This window comes from Chrysemys picta, chromosome 2 (genome assembly GCF_011386835.1).
Source record: "Chrysemys picta bellii isolate R12L10 chromosome 2, ASM1138683v2, whole genome shotgun sequence".
NCBI lineage: Eukaryota > Metazoa > Chordata > Testudines > Emydidae > Chrysemys > Chrysemys picta.
The window spans coordinates 21606159-21628369 of NC_088792.1; the positions used below are offsets into that span (position 1 = coordinate 21606159).

At 44.2% G+C, this 22211-nt stretch overlaps 1 protein-coding gene across 6 annotated transcripts in view; it reads right to left on the reverse strand.

The window, feature by feature from the left end:
* LMBR1 (limb development membrane protein 1) overlaps positions 1-22211 on the reverse strand; it is a 138317-nt gene that overhangs the window by 33889 nt on the left and 82217 nt on the right. For all 6 annotated transcript variants that reach the window (XM_005297203.4, XM_042859093.2, XM_065582749.1 and 3 more), the window contains 3 exons: positions 3693-3819; positions 3087-3155; positions 1327-1391 (listed from right to left, as the gene is read on the reverse strand). In XM_005297203.4, coding sequence (XP_005297260.1) covers positions 1327-1391; positions 3087-3155; positions 3693-3819 — 261 coding nt within the window. The remainder of the gene's footprint in view (positions 1-1326; positions 1392-3086; positions 3156-3692; positions 3820-22211) is intronic.

Below are 22211 nucleotides of genomic sequence, written 5' to 3' on the forward strand. Positions count from 1 at the left end.
AAGCTTTCTTGAATTCACACATAAGGCCACTACCGCATCCACACATAAGTCCCTCTTACAGACTCATTTCTGCCATGCTGCCTATAGTGAACCAAGTTCCCTAGTACCATAGGCGCAGACTTCTGCTCGCACCAGTGGGTGCTTGACCCACCTCTGCCCCCAGCCCCGCCCCCTCCAGCCCCTGCCCCGCCCCATTCCAACCCCTTCCCCAAAGTCCCTGCCCCAACTCCACCCCCTCCCTGCCCCTATTCTGACTCCTTCCCCAAATCCCCACCCCTGCCCCGCCTCCTCCCCTGAGCGTGCCACGTTCCTGCTCCTCCCCCTCTCTCCCAGAGCTTGCTATGCCACCAAACAGCTGTTTGGCAGCAGCAAGCGCTGGGAAGTAGGCGGAGAAGCGGGGACGCGGTGTGCTCAGGGGAGGAGGCGGAGCGGAAGTGAGGTGAGGTGGGGCGGGGTGGGGAGCATAGCTGCCGGTGAGTGCAGAGCACCCACTAATTTTTCCCTGTGGGTGCTCCAGCCCCGGAGCACCCACAGAGTCGGCGCCTATGCCTAATACATAAATTCCCTATTGCTTTTCTCCCTCCCAAACTCTCTCATTTGTTCTTCGACTGTGAGAAGTGTTTGGAAAGTATCTAATACATAGTGGGCATTACCACAAATAAAAAATATCAATACTTGTAGTGTTTAATTCAACCCTAGTGCATACAATATATTAAAGCTGGTCAGTTAAGTTGGAAAGAACAAATACCTCCATAGAAAAGTGTTATGAAGAGCACAGATAACATGCTATGAAATCAAGACATTCTATTTCTTACTTATTCAATATTTCTATACTAATTATGAAAACTTGGCGGAATTAGACATCAAAGTTACTATCCATGTTATATGATTGCATAAATTCAGTGATTCTAGAATAAGTAAATACATATGGTTTACAGAATCTGGCATTATAAATTAAAACAGTCATTTAAAAATAAAAACATGCAAAATATTTTATAATCAATCCCAATAGGAGCAACTCAGGCCCTGATTCTCAGACGACTTATGTAAATGCTTAAATTTTAAGCATGTTAGTAGTCGCCTGATTACTAAAGTTAGCACATGTATAAATCTTTGCTAAACGGGGGCCACATTGTGTAAAACATGGGGCATTGGTTTTAAAGTGCAGATACCAGAAAGTTTTGCAATCCAGTAGCACAATCAATTATCATTGTTTAATATGTGCAAAAAATTATTTTGCAAAAAGAAATTTGTCTGAATATGGCTATGTTACTGTACCTTCTATTTTAAAATATTATCAAAAGTGTAGAAATATATTGTACTTACTGTTGGCTTCACCAGCAACTGACCCATCACTGTAAACATTCGTGAAAGCCCCACTGGCGTGCATACTGCGGAGGAAAAGATATAAATAACCTTGATTAGAAAATGTACAGTAATTATATCGACATTATGAACATACCCTTCCATATAATTGAATACTGTGCTTTTTCTGCTACATTTTGATCAGACTTCTGTAATCCACCATCCCACAAGAAATATCACAGATATTACAGAATATTGAACAATCCCCTGGGCATAGTTCTGAGATTACAAACTGGTGATCCAAAACTTTTTACCAGCATGGAGTAGAATGTCATCAAAGAGCCCTTCATTTGTTTAAACTGGCTACTCTTTACATATCTGCTGCCATATACTTTGAATAAATGGTTAACTGCGGCTTTACAGAAATACATGAATGTAGATTTGCTTCCTATCTTATTAAGCTGATAATAGCTTCAGTAAATTTCTCACAAATTTTTAAAACCGCCTCTCATTTCATACACTACTAATGAAGACATTACCACCAAAAAGCCTTTTAAACTAACAAGTTAGGTGGTTCTTAGGAATGGTGTTTGCACACATTTTGGTAAGTATGACCATTAGCTGCCAGTTGTAACAGATCTCCAATGCTGAAAGGTCATGAAGAACACCTTTGCCTTCAAACTGTGTATAACACATGAGTATGTGGGAGATGGTGGAGGTGATGATTTGGAAAGTGGGAGAGGCGAAGACCTAAATTTATGACGTTCATTATTAGAAAAGGCATTCTTGTTTAACAAGAATGAAATGGATTGTTCCTTTCCTTTTACTCTATTTTTATTAAACAGTATTTCAGTACGAACATTAAGGGTATGTCTACACTTATGTCAGACTTAGTGCCTAAAATCAGACAGCTAAATCCAAAGTTCTTCAGGTCTGATGAAGTGACAATTGCTGGCCCTGTCCTTTGTAGTGAGCCAATTAAAGAATTCGCACAATGGCTGTACACTTTTCATCTAAAATTCAGACAAAACTCAGGACAGTCGAAGGGAGAAGGCCACTCTCCCTTTCTTAGTAACTGCAGGGAAACATGGTTCAAATGATAAGGGAACTGTGGGCTCTCACTGGGATCTATAGCTTTACATCACCATTCCCCTCCAATGGGGGAGAAAGTCAGACTTTAAGTGGCTCTGGCTGATCAGAGGTAGTGACTGGATGTACGATAGTCAAATGATCCACCAGTAAGACTGGCCAGGACCCAGGTCCAGGTCACCATGGCCAGTGGTCAGGGATTTTCCTTTCTGGGTATATAAGGAGACATTTCAGGTGCAACAGGAGGGAGAATTGTCTAATGACTGTAGCATGAGACTGAGTTCTGGATCAATTCCTGTCCCTGACTTGTGCAATGTCGGGTTTTTCCCCGACACTTTGTAAAAATGTGGATACCTTGTAAGAAGCATGAGGATTAGTTCATTTCATTTGAAAACTGCTTTGAGGTCCTGAGGTCCTAAGATGAAAGATACTAATTCTATTGGCTTACATATTTCAGGAACCAAAAGTTTGAGGTATACGTTTTTAAAGAGAAAAACCTCCATGTGAACACAAATCAACCACTAGCAAAATAATTTAGAAAAAAATCTAAGTGAAAAAAGCACTTGGGAAAGTGTCATAATACCTCTAATTCATTCTTTTTTCATCCGCAAGTTATATGCAGTAAATTCACCTGAACGTCCTATGAACTAAAAATATTACTTTTCTTCTACAATAGTCAGGAAAATACTTACAGAGAAGTAATAAACATCCCATCAACGATATACAGGAATATAAATAAGGGAGGTAGAATTCCCAAAGATCTGTAAAGAAAATTTTCAACACAGTGATAGCCTATTAAATATATGCTGTTTATGCTCTATTTGAATCTATTTACTAGTAGTTAGCAAATACTAAGAAAATTTAGTTTTGAGACTGACTGGCTTAAACTTAGATCTTTCCTTAAGTTAGAACAATTTAAGGAAATGACTTTTTCAGGATTGCACAATAAGATTTAAAAAAGTAAATAAAAAATTAAGCAGTTTATAAAATTGTGAACAACAATCTCCTTGACACTTTGGGAAGAAAAAACAAATATCTTAAAAACTTCTTGAAGAACGTACTTCTAACATTAAGTATGTAGACACTGAGCAAGAAAGCTGAATTTCTTTAGTATACCATAAGAATCGTGTAAAAACACTAGCTGAATGCAAAAATCAGGTGCTGAGTGGGAATGGGTTGCATTTGTTCAAAGTAAAAAAATTAGTGCAGTATGGGGATTTACTATAAATGAATTTTAATTGAAAACATCAACTTCTATGCTGTACACAGCTAAACTTATTTTTAAAAATATTCCATACCATACAAAGACTCCATACTGGTAGCATCATTGTCAATGAGAGCTGAAGCCACCCACACTATTCCAAGGATAAGCAGCCCAAGAAGAATAAGCATAACAAGTGTTTCCAAAATACGTGCTCTGATCCCCTAGGAAAAATAAAACATTTTCAATATATTCAAATATTCTGAACATAAGGAAAATTAAATAAGAATTATTATACAATTTCACACACACATACATATTTTGTATATGTATATATATATATATATACACACACACACACACACACACACACACATTTTAAGAGCACATGCAAGGTATTTTTACACACAAGGGAAAAAGCATCTAAGGGCTTATAACTTCATACTGCCTAGACTAGCTTTTTCCCTTAAAACCATAGAAAATTGTTTAAAATTACTTAAACTTTACAGTTCTCATTAATCTCATTATTCTATAAAAAATTCTTTATACCTTATGATTTTGCTAGGACAGTTTTAAAAGATGGATTACTTTTCTAATACTTTCAGCCAACAAAGTGGATTAGCAAATTTTTATCTATGATTCCAATCAAAGGAATGGAAAGCCAATTATGGCAAACAGCCAAATAGTCCAGCCAACATTAAGCCCTGCATAGGTACAATGCACCAATCTACTTAAAATAGTCTTCCACTGTAATTGCTTCTGCACCATTCCTCACAGTCTACAGAGCCCTCAAGTGTACAGTTAGAGTACTACTCACTATCTAGCCACCTACTGTTGCTGCAGTTACATCAATTACATCAGATTTCTAATGTGCCCAACACTGGGTGGAACACTCTTCATCTCGAATAAACATACACCACACAAGCATATAAAAAGATCTCTATGATACATACAAGCACAAAGTATAAAAGGCTATATTAATGCATTGTTAAGTTTGCAAATTTAAACAGAATATACAAGAGAATACATTTAGCAGTCTACTCAATAATAAATGTTAGTATTACTATGAGAACCTAAAATTTTTCTTTACACATCCCTAACAATGTAAGTAGCCCTGCAATTACATTAACAGCTTTTATATTTAATTTTCTTGGTTTTCCTGAAGAAACCTTCTCCTTTGAGGATTTTCAATACAGATCCCCCTCTACCCTCAATCCTGCTGTGGTCACAGCTTGTCTGAGGGTTCTGCCTTCTGTTGTCTGCACACGTGCATCCCAAGTGTGTGAACCTGTATTGAAAAATCTACTCTAAGAACTAGTTACCACTGAAAAAGAAACAGCTACTCGCCTTCCTGTAACCATTGTTTGAGACATGTTGCATATATCCATTACACCATATGTGTGCATACGTCTTGTGCCCATGCCAGAGATTTCCCTAGCAGTACCCGTAGTGGCAGCCCCGCACGCATCACAATTGCCTTGTGCTTCCAGCTGAGGGTATAAAAGCTGGATCCATCCCACCACTCCTTCAGTTCCTTCGTGCTGGGATCCTGATGATAGACTACAATGGGTTGGGGAAGGAGGGTGGGTCATACAATAGACATGTGCAACGTATCTTTAACAACAACAGTTACAAGAAGGTGAGTAATCATTTCTTTGAGTGTTTGTATATGTCCATGGATTGGGGCTAGGAGTCTCATCATAAGAGGAGTTGTAGGAACGCTTTTCCCCATTCACATTTTCCCTTGATGCAGTTGTACATTCATAGTGTCTAGAAACCATATGGACCAAGAATCACGTTGCTGCTCTGCAGACATCACAATAGGGATATTGCCCACAAATGCCATGAAAGCAGGAGTGCTCTGACCAGGTCTAGTAAAAGATTATACCTCATCCACCTTGTCTCTCTAATATTCTGGGACAAACATGGCTACAACAACACTGCATACTGATAGGTTCACAGATGACGAGATACCTTTGGCAGCATAGCACATGACAATGTAGCTGGTATCCATTTAGAGTGTCATTTAGCTGTAATAGGATGACCTTTCATTCACCTTGCATAAGATATGAAGAGCTGGGAAGAAATTCCAAAGGACTTTGCTCTGTCCAGGTAAAAAGCTAAGGTTCACGGCACATCTAAAGTATACAATTTTTATTCATCTCTGTGAACATGTGGCTTTCGAAAAAAGACCTACAAGTAATAGACTGATTCAGGTGGAAATCAGATACCACCTTGGAAAAAAAAAAAACTTAGGGTGCAGCCTAAGCTGCACCTTCTCCTTGTAAAATATAATATATGGGAAATCTGTTACCAGTCACGCGAAAGCTCTCCCACTCTTCTAGAAGAACTGATGCCCACTGAGAAGGCCACTTTTGCTAAGAGGTATAACAAAAAGCAGGAAGCTAAGGGCTTAAATGGATGATCCACATAAGGGAAGACAGGACTAAATTCAAGTCCAAAGGTGGAGCTGGATCCCTGACTGGTAGAAACAGCCTAATTTAGGAATCTGGTTGTCTTAAGATTAGAGAAAACACTTACTGTAAATACATGGGTAAAAAGCTGAAATTGCTCCCAGGTGTGCCTTAATGGAACTAACTACTAGACCTGACTCTCGCAGATGTAAAAGATGATTCAAAGAATTCTAGACTATGGGCTATGTAGGAGAGTCACTGTGGCTAGCTGCCCAGATGGAGAAATGCTTCAATTTAAGAATGTAAGTAGCTCTTATGGAAGGCTTCCAACTATTAAGCAAGACAGTCTGGAGTGCCACTGACCAGTGCCCCTCCTTTATATTTAACCATGGATGAACCACACCAGAAGGTGTAGCACCTGAGGCGCAACATTTGCCCGAGATTCTGGGATATCAAGTCTTTTCTTAGGCTACATCTACACTACAGGGGGGGTCGATTTAAGATACGCAAATTCAGCTACGTGAATAGCTATGTATCGCAGCCGACTTACCCCGCTGTGAGGACGGCGGCAAAATCGACCTCTGCGGCTTCCCGTCGACGGCGCTTACTCCCACCTCCGCTGGTGGAGTAAGAGCATCGATTCGGGGATCGATTTCCGCTGGTGGAGTAAGAGCGTCCCGAGAGGTCGATTTCTACCCGCCGATTAAGGCGGGTAGTGTAGACCCAGCTTAGTGGCAGACGCAAGGGTTCTTGGGTGGATAGCCTCTGCAGGTCCGAGCACAAGGCTGCCTTGGCCAGGCTAGAGCTATGAGGATCATTCTGCCTCATTCTTGCTTCAGCCTGACAATAACATGGGAGAAAATGTCACACATACAGCAAGCTTATGCCCAACAGGAACAGAAAAGCATCCGAGATGAACTGGGATTGTGACCTGCTCTTGGACAGAACTGGGGACATTTCCTATTTTGTTGAGCTGTGATCCACTGTCAAAAATCCTCCTAACCAAAACATTAATCCTAGAACAGCTATGTTGAGAAACTATTCATGATCCAGACTGAAGGACCGCCTCATGTGGTCTACCAAGCTATTCTAAACACCGAGCAGGTGAGATGCCTTGATGGCCTGGCCCTAAATGTGTGGCAGGAACTGTTGCCATGCTTGGAATATTGCATGCAATTCGAGAATGTTTATATATAACCTTGCCTCATGGGTGCTCCACAAAGCCTGAGCTTGAAATCACCCAAATGAGCTCCCCTCCACGTCGCTGAAGCATCTGTCATCAAAGTAATGGAGGGAGAAATGGAGATTTCCCCTTACATACTGTCCTGACTCATTCAACAATTCAGAGACAGTAACACTCTGTCTGGGATGAATACTAACTTATCCAGTTTGTGAACATGAGGGTGGCAGATTGACTTGAGCCATGTCTGCATTCCCCAGAGGTGCAGCCTAAAGTGAGGGGTCACGTGTACAAGCAGCCATGTGACCTAGGTGCCTGAGGCAATTCCTCACTGTGATTCATGGGTGTTCTTTGAATGACACACAGAGGTCCGCTATAGACAGAAACCTGGGATGAGGCAGGTAAGCCCTGGCTGAGGTCGAATCCAGGATCACCCCAATGAACTCGTCATCTCTTTGAGGAGATGACAAAACTGGCTTTTCTCTGTTTATTTTCAGGCACAAGCTGCTAAACAAATGGAGAATTGGACAGATACTGGTCTCTACCTGATGACAGGAGTGATCCCGTACCAACCAGTTGTACAGGTATGAATGCCCCCAGTGGAGACAGGCTGCCACCACAGCCATATTTGGTGAAAACCTCACTGATGACAATAGTCCAAAGGATGCAATGGTTAACTGGTACAATTTTTCCACCTATCATAAGCCTTAGGAACTGCCTTTGGCCAGGGCAAATTGCCACATGGAAGCAGACATCCTATAAATTTAGGGCAGCATACCAGTCTCCTAATCTAGAGAGGGCTAGAAAAGAAGCAAGGGAAACCACATGGAACAGCAAAATATTCATAAATGATCTGGAAAAAGGGGATAAACAGTGATGTGGCAAAATCTACAGATAATACAAAATTACTTGAGATAGTTAAGTCCAAAGTTGACTGCAAAGTTACAAAGGGATCTGACAGAACTGGGGGACGGGGCAACAAACTGGCAGATGAAATTCAATGTTGATAAGTGCAAAGTAATGCACATTGGAAAAAAGAAATCCCCACTGTACATACAAAATGATGGGGTCTAAATTAGCTGTTACCACTCTAAAAAGATCTTGGAGACATTGTGGGTAGTTCTCTAAAAACCATCTGCTCAATATGCAGCAGCAGTATAAAAAAAACAAACAACAACAGTATATTAGGAACCATTAGGAAAGGGATATAGAATAAGACAGAAAATACCACAATGCCACTATATAAATCCATCCTACGCCCACAGCTTGAATATTGAATGCCGTTCTGGTCACCCCATCTCAAAAAAGATATATTAGAATTGGGAAAAGTACAGAGAAAGGCAACAAAAATGATTAGGGGCATGGAACAGCTTTCATATGAGGTGAGATTAAAAAGGCTTGGACTGTTCATCTTGGAAAAGAGACTGCTGAAGGGAGACAGGATATAAAATCATGAATGGTGTGGAGAAAGTGAATAAGAAAATGTTATTTACCTCTTCACGTAATACAAGAACCAGAGGTCACCTGATGAAATTAATAGGCAGCAGGTTTAAAACAAACATAAGGAAGTATTTCTTCACACAGTACACAGTGAACCTGTGGAACTTGTTGTGAAGGCCTCTAGCAGGGTGGTCACCTCACTCCTGCCTGGCAGGGCTTAAAGCAGCCAGGGAGAGGGCTGTGGCAGAGAAAAGCTGGGCTGATGGGGAAAGCAGCCACAGCTGAAGCCAGAGCAATCAGGGCCCAGATGGCCCTATTTAAGAGGGCAGTGGGCCAGAAACACAGTCTCTCTCTGCTATCAGAGAGAGAGGGGCCTGGCTGCTGGGAAGCTCAGGGTACCTAGAGTGAGGCAAGGCTGGAGAAAGGCCAGAGGAGCTGGGGAGCTCCAGGCTAGCAACTACCCAGGCTGCAGGGCCTTGTCCAAGGCCCCATAGAGGTACTGGGTTGCAGAGAAAGGCAGCAGGCCCAAAACCCCCTTGCCTGTGATGAGTGGATTATACTGCAGTCTGCCCCAGGGAGCGGGGGCTAGTTGGTAACTGTCAGTAGTCTATGACTGAGGCGAGGTGGGGATAGGGGGTGGGGGTTCCCCGGGAAGGGGAGACCCTAAAAGTGAGGAGTTACTGCCAGGGGCAGCACCCCAGATAACGGGGCACCGGAGTCCAGGGAGGAATGCAAGGGCCCAGCAGTAGTGGGACACCGGCCTGCAGAGGGTGCTCCAAGGCTGGAAAATGAGCTAATTCCCACCAGCAGGAGGAGCCGCAGGGGTGAGTCGCCCGCATTGCTACATAGGAGCAGCCCCATTTGTGCCCTGGTTTCTTCATGCTCCCACCTGAGGCTATAACAGGAGGAGCTTTCCCACTCCTCCTTCAGTTCCTTCTTACTGTCCGTGGTCCAGTCGGAGCATACCTGTACTTTCCAGCCTTGTCCTCTGTGGACAAAGTTGCTTATAGTTAGCCTTTTTAAACTGATGGTGCTTGGTCTGCCCTTTGATCATCCTTTTTTCTTTATTAGTTTTTTTTTCTTTTCTTTTCTTAGGCTCTGGTGGCCTCTGGTCCACACCTATCATGTAGAACCTATGCCAAGGTGCCCTGGCTTTAAGCCCTGCTCTGGCTGTCGTAAACCAATGTCTGTTAGTGGCCTACACTCTCACTGCTTAAAGTTTTGGGTGAGGGTCATGTTAGAGATTGGATAACTATCTCCTGGGACTTCAAATCTAGAATGAAGAAGCAGAGAGAATACCACCTTAGATATAAATTTTCCTGGAGGCTGCTCTTCACCCAGCATCAGAATCCCCTTGAATGGTAAAAGGGAGATCACTGACCACTCCCTCTAGGAGTGCTCTGCTGGTCTCGCCAGCGGACAGAGACCATAGGAGATCCCCTTCATCAGAGCCATCCTCTTCGAGGCATAATAGCTCTGACCACTCCTGTCCTCTGAAGCATAAGAAGACCGCATCTACTTCTCTGAAGCCCTCAATATGGAACTTCTCTGCAGCAGAAGGCCATTTTGGCACTGATGGTAGAGTGCACTGTTTGGCTTGCTGCTCCCCAGAACCAGCTCACAGTGGCTCTCTAAGAGCTGACCTGTTGATTTTCATTCCCATCTCAGGACTATTGAGGGCAGCTACTTCCTTGGTGACATCAGTAGATCCATTTTATCGCCGCTTATGTAGGAGCAACAATCCATTTTGATGCCAACACCACCAGAGGCCTATGTGGCTGTGAGAGATCTATTGTGCCTTTGGTACCACCAACACTGCTGATTTTGGTCAAAGATCCTCTACCAGCACCGCTGCATGTTCCGTGGTCATCGGCACCAATGTCAGGGGCTCTGGTGGCCCCATCAGTCTCAGGTTTGGTACTGCCCTTATTGGCCTCTTTAACAAGGTTGTCTGGGACCCTGATACCAGCTTAGCCTCATCACATAGCACTGATAGCCAGGAACCTTTCAGTGCTGCTGTTAGTACCACAGTCTTGATGTAGATCTAGATTCTGGCCTCCATGGACTCCTCTTGGTTCCTCACTACCATGGCTTTTGGAGTAATCTTACTCCTTGTCAGAGTCCAAAGTGGGTTCCTGGGTCTCTCACTTCAGAGAGTCCAGGGCCTCCTCCAGAATCTGTTCCTACTCTCACAGAAGACTCTCTGTCAAGAGCAGATCCAGGGATTGGGAAGCCTGATCTAGACTCAACTGGCCTCCTGTATCAGCCTCTTCATTGGCTGCATTGAATGCCTTGGGGGATGTCTCTGGCATCGAGGTTGACATCTTTGCGTCCTCATGGAAGTAGATTGCCAAGAAAGGCTTCCCCGACTGGTACCAACAGACCACAAATGGTCTTTATTGAACAGCAATTGGGTTTGAAGTTTTTTAAAATCTGAAGATTTCCTACTGAAAGTGAACAGTAGCTGGTTTTCAATCTCCCATAACTAATTTTGAGTGTGTTAAGACATTCTTTTAAACCAAGGAATAGCCTATGTTAAGTATGAAATTCGAAACGTCAGCGTTAAGTTACTGGAGAGCAAAAACTTTGAAAATTTAAACAAAATTTCCATGCAAAGTATTTACCTTTGAACTCTGACTACAGTAAATATGCAGGACTTGATCCTCAGTTGACGTAAATTGGCATAGTTCCATTGGTTTAAAGGAGTTATACCGGTTTAAACAGCATAAGATTTGGCCCAAAAGAGTCACAGATGGAAGGGAGTAGTTTTGGTAAAGTTATGACTCTCCATTTGTACTCTTCAGGAGGAGAAGTATTAGAGGCAAAGCATGTGGAATACGATGAAGATTCATTTGATTGTGAGAAAAAAAAATCATGAGATTAGAGGGAAGCACAGAGCCCTTGAAGGAGGCATTCAAGATAATCTGGTTTTTAGATCTTGAGAGGGCATTCTAGACTCCTCTTCTAAACTCTTGGATTCAGGGAAAAAAATGGCCTAAGACTTTTTTGCTTCAGAGAGACTTAGTCAACTCTAGCTGAAACATCTCCCTATTATTAATGCTCTATGAAGAAACAGGCTCAAGTTTCCTCAGCCTCCAAATTTCATGGGAATTAATTCTTCTTGGATTTGTGGAAAAGGTCTACTCTTCAGGGTTGAGAGGAGGTTGCTCTAGTGGACCGTAAAACATTTAACAGAAACCTCCCCTTCCCTCTGAGATGCAGGAGGATGCTCAAAAGAGTATCAAAACAAGAATTATACTACAATGGAGGTCTGTAGAGTATAACTCTAAGTGGTACACCTGCAGTCGATCTTTTTCCTTTTAAGAGAGAATTTCTTAATTCTAATTGAAGCAGTGTTCAGCTGAGTGACTTTCCCAAAGTCTAGGTGAGATTGGGGTATGAATTAGAGCAGGGGTCGGCAACATACGGCACTCGAGCCGATTCTGAGTGGCACGCTGCCTGCCCGGTGAGAGGAGGAGGAGGAGGAGGGGCGGAGGGGCCGGAAAGTGCCACGCTGGGGGAAGAAGCGGGGGAGGAGGGAAGCTTGGCTGCCGCAGGACCAAGCTTCTGCCTCCTGCCTCCACAGGGGAGAGTGGGGGAAGGGGGTCCTGGCCCCCCGCCCCAATCAGCCCCCCTGCCCACTGCTCTCCCCTGCGGGGGCAGGAGGCAGAAGCTTGGTCCTGTGGCAGCCAAGCTTCCCTCCTCCCCTGCTTCTTCCCCCAGCTTGGTGCATTCCGGCCCCTCCTCCTCCCCCTCCCTCTCCCTGTCCGCAATGGCCCTTGGGAGGGGGAGGGGGAGCGGAGCAGAGCTGAGCGGCAGCGTGCTCGCTGCTCCGTAGAGGAGGCAGAGAGAGGTAGGGACGGGCCTTGGGGAAAGGGGTGGAACAAGGCATATCCCTCCCAGCCCCCTGCCCTGAGATGCTCATGGCAGGGGGCTGGGAGCACCCCCACGAGCCGAGCACCCCAGCCTTCTGCCCTGCACCCCCCCCAGCCCTCTGCCCTGACCTCGAGTCGCCCCCAACACCCAGCCTTCTGCCCTGCACCTCCACACACCCCATCCCTCTGCCCTGACCTCGAGTCGCCCACAACACCCAGCCTTCTGCTCTGCACCTCCACACACACCTCTGCCCTGACCTAGAGTCTCCCCCAACACCCAGCCTTCTGCTCTGCTCCTCCACACACCCCAGCCCTCTGCCCTGACCTCGAGTCGCCCCCAACACCCAGCCTTCTGCCCTGCACCTCCACACACACACACCCAGCCCTCTGCCCTGACCCCCACACACACACAGCCTTCTGCCCTGCACCTCCACACGCACCCCAGACTTATAGAGAGAGACCTTCTAAAAAACGTTAACATGTATTACCGGCACGTGAAACGTTAAATTAAAGTGAATAAATGAAGACTCGGCAAACCACTTCTGAAAGGCTGCCTACCCCTGAATTAGAGCAAAAGAGATGAGACTTAATCTAGCTGAAACTGAAGTGGTTACGGTAGGTTGTGGAAAGCAGCTATAGGATTTGGCCAACATTATATTGACCCTCAATTAAAAAATGTTCATCCTTCACTTGTGATGAAAGTCTGAAACGTGGGGATTGGATCAGAATCCCCAGCTGCTGTAGATAAACAGCAATAGTGCCAAGATACTTCTTCAATCTGCATTTGATCAGGAGGTTGCATTCTTTTTATCCAGGCCCCACTTCAACGTTTTCCCCTCTTCTAGAATTGAATTCTCTGCTTCTCACATCCTATTGACACTTGCTCAGACTCAGCAGTCTATCTGCCTGATGAGCCTTCCCCAACAATTCCTCAACACTTTTCAAGGTATATTGGACCGTTCATGTATATCAAAATGAGTGTCCAAGAATGCCAGAATATTTTGTTGCCCTCTTAGATCACACCTATACTCTAACTTGTGCCACCAAAAATGTTAGGCTACAAAGAAGTGATACATTTGTCATGGCCAGTTTTAAATAGTTTACTCCAGTAGGCAGAAGGTAATTACTTTTTGGTCAACAAGAAGGTGGCTGTAGCTCACAAAAGTTGATGTTAATCAAAAGTCCCTTGAAGAGCTTTAATAAAGACCTGACAGACATTCATATGATAGCATGAGAAATAACAAAACACTGCTGTCAATAAACTTCCTGATAGGAACTAGTGGAAGATCAAATATTTGCAATCAGTTGAGTCATTGACAGATTGTAAGAAACAAAGAGCAAGATCAGAGGCAATATTTGCTATTGGATGGTGCAGAACATTATTTTAATGTCATTGTTACCTTTGCTCCTTAAACATGGACAAGAACAGAGTTTATTAAGCATTTTTTAATACATCTATCAAACCATAACCCTGCAAATACACCTTATGGAGAGAGCTCCCTATTCTGTGCTCTTTTAACTGAAAATTTCAAGTAGGGTAGGCTTTAGACACCCTTCCTACTTTTAGCAGCTGATGGTTGTTTTACCTTCCAGGGTGGCTTGCAGGCAATTTCTAACCAGTTTAAAATTCAAGACATCTAATTAACAACAAGGCATTAAAAACTGAGATAAAAGTAATATTCTGGACTTTGGAAGCAGAGAAAAAGTACATTAACACAAAAAAATTGGTTTGCATAATATCTAATTTTACACTTCAAGATGCATTCACATGTCCATTCCACTCTTCCTGTTGGTGCACCCAGCCCATGGCCATCAACATTTTTTCCCCTCAGTGAGACCTGTTGAGCAGGTCACGTTCCCCCTGCTGCCACATGCCACAGCATACAGGTATAAAGGGCAGAGCCGCCCAGCTCCCCACTCAGTTCCTTCTTGCTGTAACTCCAATGAAAAAGGGTAGGAGGACAGGTCATGGAATGGGCACATGCAACACATCTTGAATTACAAACAGGTTAGTAATAATTTTCTCTTCAAGTGACTGCACATGTGCATTCCATTCTTGGTGACTCACAATCTGTCAACTCATCCCACTCTAGCATAGTCTCTGGAGTCCTGAGCCACAGCATAGTGGAAGATAAACATGTGGACCAAGGACCAGGTTACCGCTCTATAAACGACTGTGTAGCAGGGTGAATACCCGCTCCAGACCGGAAGGGGTTGGAAAAGCCCTGCAGAGGGCTGGGTCTGTGGAAAGGAGCAAAACCCTGGCTGATTGGCGAAGTGGCTGCAGCTGGGGCGACGCCCCAAACAGAGCAACTAGGCCTTATAAGAAGGCCGGGGCAGCCAGAAGCAAAGGAGTCTCACTCTCACTGGTGAGAGAGACAGGCCTGGCTGCTGGGGAACTCACCGGGAACCTAGAATGAGGCAGGGCTGGGGAAAGGCCTTGGGAGCAGGGAAGCCCTAGGCCAGCAACTCCCCAGGCTACAAGGCCTGATCCTAGGCCCACACAGGTATTGGGTTTGCAGAGGGGCAGCCTGAGGGTGGGTAAAGGCAGCCAGTCCAAACCCCTTGTTGCCTGTGATGATTGGCTGATAGACTGCAGTCTGCCCCAGGGTGCGGGGGCTAGATGGTGACTGGCAGTAGCCATGACTGAGGTGACGTGGGGATAAGGGGTGGGGGTTTCCCTGGGAGGGGAAAACCCAGAGAGAGAGTGGAGTACTGCCAGGGGTGCAGCACCCAAGCCAAGGGCACCAGGCTCCGGGAGGGACACGGGGGCCAACGACAGGCGGGACACTTTGCCTGCAGAGGGCGCTCCGACGACTGGTGAGCTAATTCCCGAGACGACCAGCAGGAGGTGCCTCGGGGTGAGTCTGCACCTGATTTCAGACTGCAATTGGAACGTGCGACAGAAAGGCTGCCAAGGCCACTGTGACCTTGTTGAATGAGCTGTGACTCTGCTTGGTGGAGAGACATTAGCCAAATCAGAACACGTGCACATACAAGAGGCGATGCAGGAAGAAATTCTATGGGTGGGGACTGTCTGCGTTGCCACCATTACAAACAGCTGGGAGGATTTACAAAAGCATCTGTTTCTGTCCAGGTAAAATGTCAAGGCTCTTCTGACATCCAAGGCATGCAAATGCTCTTCCTCCCTGGTCACATGTGATTTTGGATAGAATACAGTCAAATAAATTGGCTGGTTAATGTAGAGAAAGAAAACCACCCTTAGAACAAACTTCGGAGGAGGAGGCAGGTAAACCTTATCCTTAAGAAAGATCATATATGGAGGTCCCAACATGAATGCCCCAGCTCCCCTACTCTTCTGGCCGAGGTAATGGTCACCAAAAATGTCACCTACAATGATAGAGGCAGCAGCGCACAGGTAGCCAATGGTTCAAAGGGGGGTCCTGTGAGCCTTGACAATACTAAGTTTAGATCCCCTGGGGGAATGGGGCCCTGCAGTTGAAGGTATAACTTGACTAAGACCTTCAAAAACCTTAAGGATATATCACTGGAGAATATAGAGCAACTGTCCACTTTAGGATGGAACGCTGAAATAGCAGCCAGATGTACTTTGAAGGAACCAACCGCCAAACCTTGGAGTTTCAGATATAATAAATAGCCCAGTAGTCTATAATAAGTAGACTAAACAGGTTGCTTCCCCAATCTGGAATAGAAATACTTGTCATACCAGTCTGACAGTTTTCAGTTCTCTGATATGGATGTGTAAAGAAAAGTCCTTTGAGGACCACAGACCCTGCATTTGTAAAGAACCTAGGTGGGGTCCCCATTCCAGAGCCAAACCATCTGTCACTAGCGTGAAAATTGGTTGTGGGCAGGCAAACAGAATGCCTACCATACTTTGGCTGGATCTGTCCACCAATCTAGGGAGGTGAAGACATGGGAGGGCACTCTTACCACCGAGTCTGATAGATGGTGGCTTGGCAAGTAGATAATGCCAGCCAGCCTTCACAGTTCTGAGTCATACTCTGGTGTAATGAACCATGTAGATGAAAGATGAGGGGGTTTGCGTGAGTATGTCAACCTCAAATGGCCCATCAAAATGCATACTTTGCTGTTTCTGGGGGTCTTGACAGCCTTGGAGCTGGAGCCAAAGCAGCATGAGGGGGAGGCCTAGGCCTATAACCCCTGGATTTTTTAATAGGTCCTGCTGAGGAGGAAGAGCTGAATATTGGTGTGACTGTTGTGGTCAATAGTGCTTCCTGACCAGGGCAACATGTATAGAACTAAGGACTTCAAGGTGGCTCTAGAGTCCTCAAGTCCATGGAGCCTGCTGTGCATCTGGTCTGAGAAAAAAAGAGAACTACTCTCAAATGGCAAGTCCTGGACAGTAATCTGGACTTCATAGGGAAGAACATAAGACTGCAGTCAGGATGATCTATGCTTGGCCACTGTGGAGTCGATGGTTCTAGCTGTCAAGTCAATTGCGTCCAGACCCACCTTCAGTGAAGTTCTCAGGACCAATCTGACCTCATTGACCAGGAAACCGAACTCCTGCCTAGCGTTCTCAGGAAGAAGCTCCTTGAACTTTTCCATGGTACCCCACAAATTGAAATCATATCATCCCAACAGTGCCTGTTGGTTAGTGATATGCAGCTGCAACTCCCCTGTCAAATAAATCTTTCTGCCGAATAAATCTAGCCTCTTAGAGTCTTTTGATTTGGGGGTGGCAGCTTGATGTCCCTGTCATTGCATCTCATTAGCCGCTGTGATGACTAATAAGCCTGAGGGTGGGGGAATATAAAGGTACTCAAACCCTTGGGAGGGTACACAGTACTGTCTTTCTGCCCTTTTAGAGGTGGAAGGTAAAGAGGATGGAGTCTGCCATAAATATTTTATTGGCTCTAGTATTGCCTCATTAATTGGCAGAGTGACCTGGGAGCAACCCACTGAGGATAAAATGTCAACCAGGCAAGGTGAAGACTCCCTCACCTCTATACACTTTTAGACCTAAGTCTGCAGCCACTTTCTTGAACAACTCCTGATAAACTAAGTTCATCAGAAGGAGGTGAAGTCATGCTGGATGAAACAGCCTCATTGGGAGAGAACAAAGAAGATGACAAGACTGGAGGGGGCGGAATCTCTTCTAACAGCTGTTGCTCTGGCTCTGTAACATCCTCTTGGTGGTTGGTGCCAGATTCTGGGGATGGAGCTGCTTGGTGCATAGAGTCCACTCTTCTAGATGAGGGCACTGAGTACACAGTGTGTTTGGAAGAACTGGAAGCTGGGGGAAAACCTCAAGGGTTCCAAAATGGCCACTGAAAGGGCAGGACTCATTGTCCCAGACACATTCCCACAGCAGGTCCCGCTGAAGGGTCACAGTAGTAGGTGGAAGAGAGGATCTTCACGGAATCCGGTGGGTCCTGCTTTGGGGTTGTGATACGTAAGATCTGATCTCTGAGTCCGATGACAAGGATTCCCCTTCCTTTGACCATGGCAGGGCTGATACAGTCAATGCCAGTGACTGGTGCTGAGTCCAACAATGGATAGAGCAATATCATCATAGCAGGCTTCCCCTTGGACAGTAATGAAGGACCTCCTGTCCAAGAAGCAGACAACTGTGGTACTTGATGTTGAATCTCTGGCAGAAGTGGCAGTGGTGCTCATCAACTGGACGCCTATATGGAAGGAGATATCAGCATCAAAAGGCAGAGCAAGTTTCTTGCTGCTGCAAATGCCTCCAGCGGTAGTTGGCACCAAGATGGTCTCTTGTTGCAGTGCCAAAGAAACTGACTGTGACTTCCGACACCAGGCTCAACAGTGCCCCTTGTGGAGCTGGAGCCTTTTTTTGTCCTAGATTTGAACTCCCTGTACATTTGACACCGGTCCATTTCAGGCAGCTATTGTGCGGGTCACTCACTGGCACAGGTTTGGAGCCAGAAGCACACAGCTTGAATCCCAGTCACCAGGGCTTACCTCAGTTCTATGAATAAAAAAAACCCTAACAGGGGAAAAAAACAAGACTGAAAACCTTTTTTTTTTTTAAATTTCTGATGGCCATGTGCTGGGTGAACTGACACCAAGAGTGGAATGGACATGTGCAATCACTTGAAGAAGAACTAAACCAGGCAGGCATTCCTTGTGTTTAACTGAAATTAAGTATAAGATTTTACATTTCTAGTGGTGACGCCTTTCTCTTCACCGACCCTCTCAGCCAGGTAGCACCTCAGTCACAGTTTCTGGTTTCAGGCATCTCGTGCTTTCCCTTCCCCTTTTATCTCTCCCATAGCCCTTTTATACTTTTCCAGGTTTCTTTGATGTGCCTGACTAATCATAACTGACATTACCCCAGAAGTGCTATGCCTGCAGAAGAGGATATAACCATCTGTCTTTTCACACTATATCCATTGTACATTTTTAAAGTCTTTCACTATTACAAGCAATGCCTTTGGGTAAACAGGTTTGGTATTCCTGTTTTGCCTGTTCCTTTTTTAACCACTTAAAACAGTTCCTTTGAAAATAAATTCATACCATCGTTGTTCATCTCATCCACTTTCACATTTTATCTGCCACTGCAATAACAGCTGCCATTTTTGCTAACTTTAATGACCATGATTTACAAGTCAATTGTCTTGGATGGAGATTTCAACCTAAAACCAGCTTTTAAAGATACAGGGTTTACAAGCGCCCGTTTATTCTAAAGGTTAATTCTACACTATCACATATGACTCATGAACAGATTAATACTCAAATTTGGTCCAAAAATGCACAGAACACAAGCAAAACTATTCAAAAATAGCTCACTGAGTACATTTGTCAGAAAAAACAATAATCTGACAAAGTGCACCAATTCAAAAGTTAAAGACTGCATATGAAACAATGGAAAAAGGAACAGTGACTCTTTCCTAAAAACAACAACGAACAACGAGGAGTCCTTGTGGCACCTTAGAGACTAACAAATTTATTTGGGCATAAGCTTTCGTGAGCCATAACCCACTTCATCAGATGCTAGCCCACAAAAGCTTATACCCAAATAAATTTGTTAGTCTCTAAGGTACCACAAGGACTCCTCGTTGCTTTTGCTGATACAGACTAACATGGCACCACTCTGAAACCACTTTCCTAAAAGTACTTCCACAACGTCAAAGAGGACTTCCTCCAGTTTACAGTGACAGGACAGGACAGCAGAAAAGATACTGACATAAGAGTGTATCTGAATGATTCCTGGGTTTGGGCTTGCATGAAATTAATGTAACAAAAATAGGTATATTTGCACTTAGTGGCCAGGTGCAGTGCAAGTGTATTGTGTAAGTCACTGTCAAAATTTTGATCTACAAATCTAGTGAGGTTCCTTCAACTTGTAATTAGTAGGGAGCCCTGGAGAACTCATGGAAAAAAATTAGCAGGTGCTTAGGCAAGCTCCCACTCCCCACCCCCTCCCGCCTGCTGGTGGCCCTACTGATCAACTCCTCCCTCTCCCTCCCAGTTCCTCCCACCCCCCCATGGATCATCTGTTCTGCAGTGTGCAAGAGGCACTGGAAGGGAGTGGGAGGAGCGGGGATAGGGTGCACTTGGGGGAGGGGGCAGGAAGAAGCAGAGTCAGGGTGGAGGCTTGGGGAAGAGGTGGAGCGGGGGGGTAGGGACTGGGGTTGAGCACCCCCAGGGAAAATTGGAAGCCAGCACCAGTGGTAGGGAGCAATTGCAAAAAGCAACATTCATCAATAACTCAGTCAATGGAATAAGCTGCCCAGAACATTGCATCAAATGCTTCAGATGACATAGCAAATAGACCGCTGTGCATATTAACTGACACTTGGTAGTTTTAGAGATGTGTTTTGTTTTCCGCCAGCTTTATTCATATATTTTGATGCTCTGGATGACTGACATAAAAGATCCGAACATTCAAGATGTGAATAATTTTCCTACTTGCAGAGTTCTCAAATTTAATAATTTATATAAAATTATAATAGACTGTCTCAAGAACTATTTCCCCTCCTATTCATCATTGCTGAACACCTCTGTAGAAACTACACTAGCTGCTTATATGAAAAATAATGTTAGGAAAATACGAATGTATTTTTAGCTGTTAAGTGCTTTGTCCTTTTGAAAAGTTAATCAGGCTGTCTAATTTTGCTCTGCATTTAATCTGCCCATCCCAACTGTTAAATTTCTCTCAGATGGAAACAAGGAGATCCAGTATCACATAACTTGTCTGCTCTTCACAGATCCCCAGGAAAGTGGTTCATGAATCACAATTTGGGAACATGTTTTACAGGATACAAACTCTCTTTCATTTTTAAGGTAGCCTGCTTGGAAAAAAGTAAGAATGGACTAAAGTGGACCACAACTGACTTACTGTTTTACAATTAGTTAACAGCATTCAACGTCACTTGTTGCTACAATAACCCATTTCTGAAAATGGGTGATGTAGTTATGCCAAAATCAAACCTGGCTTATAGAATGCTGAACTGAGATGCTACCAAAAAAATCAATGTTTATAAAAAGATAGTCCCAGGATGTTTACACAGATGAGAATAAGGATTCACTTTTGCATTTATTTTGTCACCTATAGTAAATTAAAAGAAATATGAAATCCAAAGTAAAATGTGCACTGAGCCAAGTAAACATTATATTATGCATCTAAGCAATTTATAGATCAAAACGGCATACAGAACTTACCTCCCTTAATACACACATATATATGGAGTGCAAAATTCAACTCAACCTTAACTGAACAACCAGTGCTTCCTTAATGTTATAAATCCAGAAGATCAGAAATGTAGATCAGAGTCATTTGGTTATTAAGATATATAGAACACGCTAAGGATGAATGAACCTAGGCCTTAATTTGTGCCAGGGTTTGCCAGGGCGGAGCCTTGGCACCTCTAGGCTTGGCAGTTCATAGCCCCGGCACCTCTGGGCTTGCTGCATAAGTTATGAATGTAAAAAAAATTGCTTGAGCACGGTCACCTACCTGCTTGAGCCCCAGTACCTCTTTCATTACAAATTAAGCACTGGATAAACCAAGTTTCACTGTATTTATGTATGCTAATTAATTAATCCAATTCAAAGAAGAGCAAATGTGGAAGGAAATGTATTTACTTGAGTTTCAGTAAAGACTAGCTACATCACTCTGCAGTACTTCTAGCAGCAAAGCCCCCAAGTGGCTGTACCCTACATTTAGATGCAGGGATGGCGGCCAAAAGTAAAAGGGTTGGTGGAAAGATGACAAAAGGACGTGAAATAACCGATTTTATATATATGCAAGCTTTATGAGCAGAGCATTTCCATCCTTTGATGCCAGGATTTTTGGGTGAATTTTTGCTCTTGTTTATGTATTGAGAAAATTACAGTCTTCCTTTTCGTTAAAAATCAACTGTATAACATATATAACAATATCAGGGCTTGAAACCCCCATTTACCAGCTCAGTCAGGAAAGAGGAAATTCTGAATGGCTTAATGAAATGCACCACATATAAAGAAAAGGCTCCTGCTGTGAGGAAATGAGCCTGCAGGTCTCCCTCTCCACTACTGTTGGTTCTGATCCTATAGGCTGGGAAGATGAGGGGAGAAAGATAGCTCCACTATGCTAGAGTGTTACGGAAGAAGATCTGGAAGTTGACTGAGTAAGTGAAAGGGAAACAGTGAAAGTAATGGGGTAGTAGATAACATGGGATAATACAGTCAGGAACACCAGAGTTATGAACTGACCAGTCAACCACACACCTCATCTGGAACCAGAAGTACAC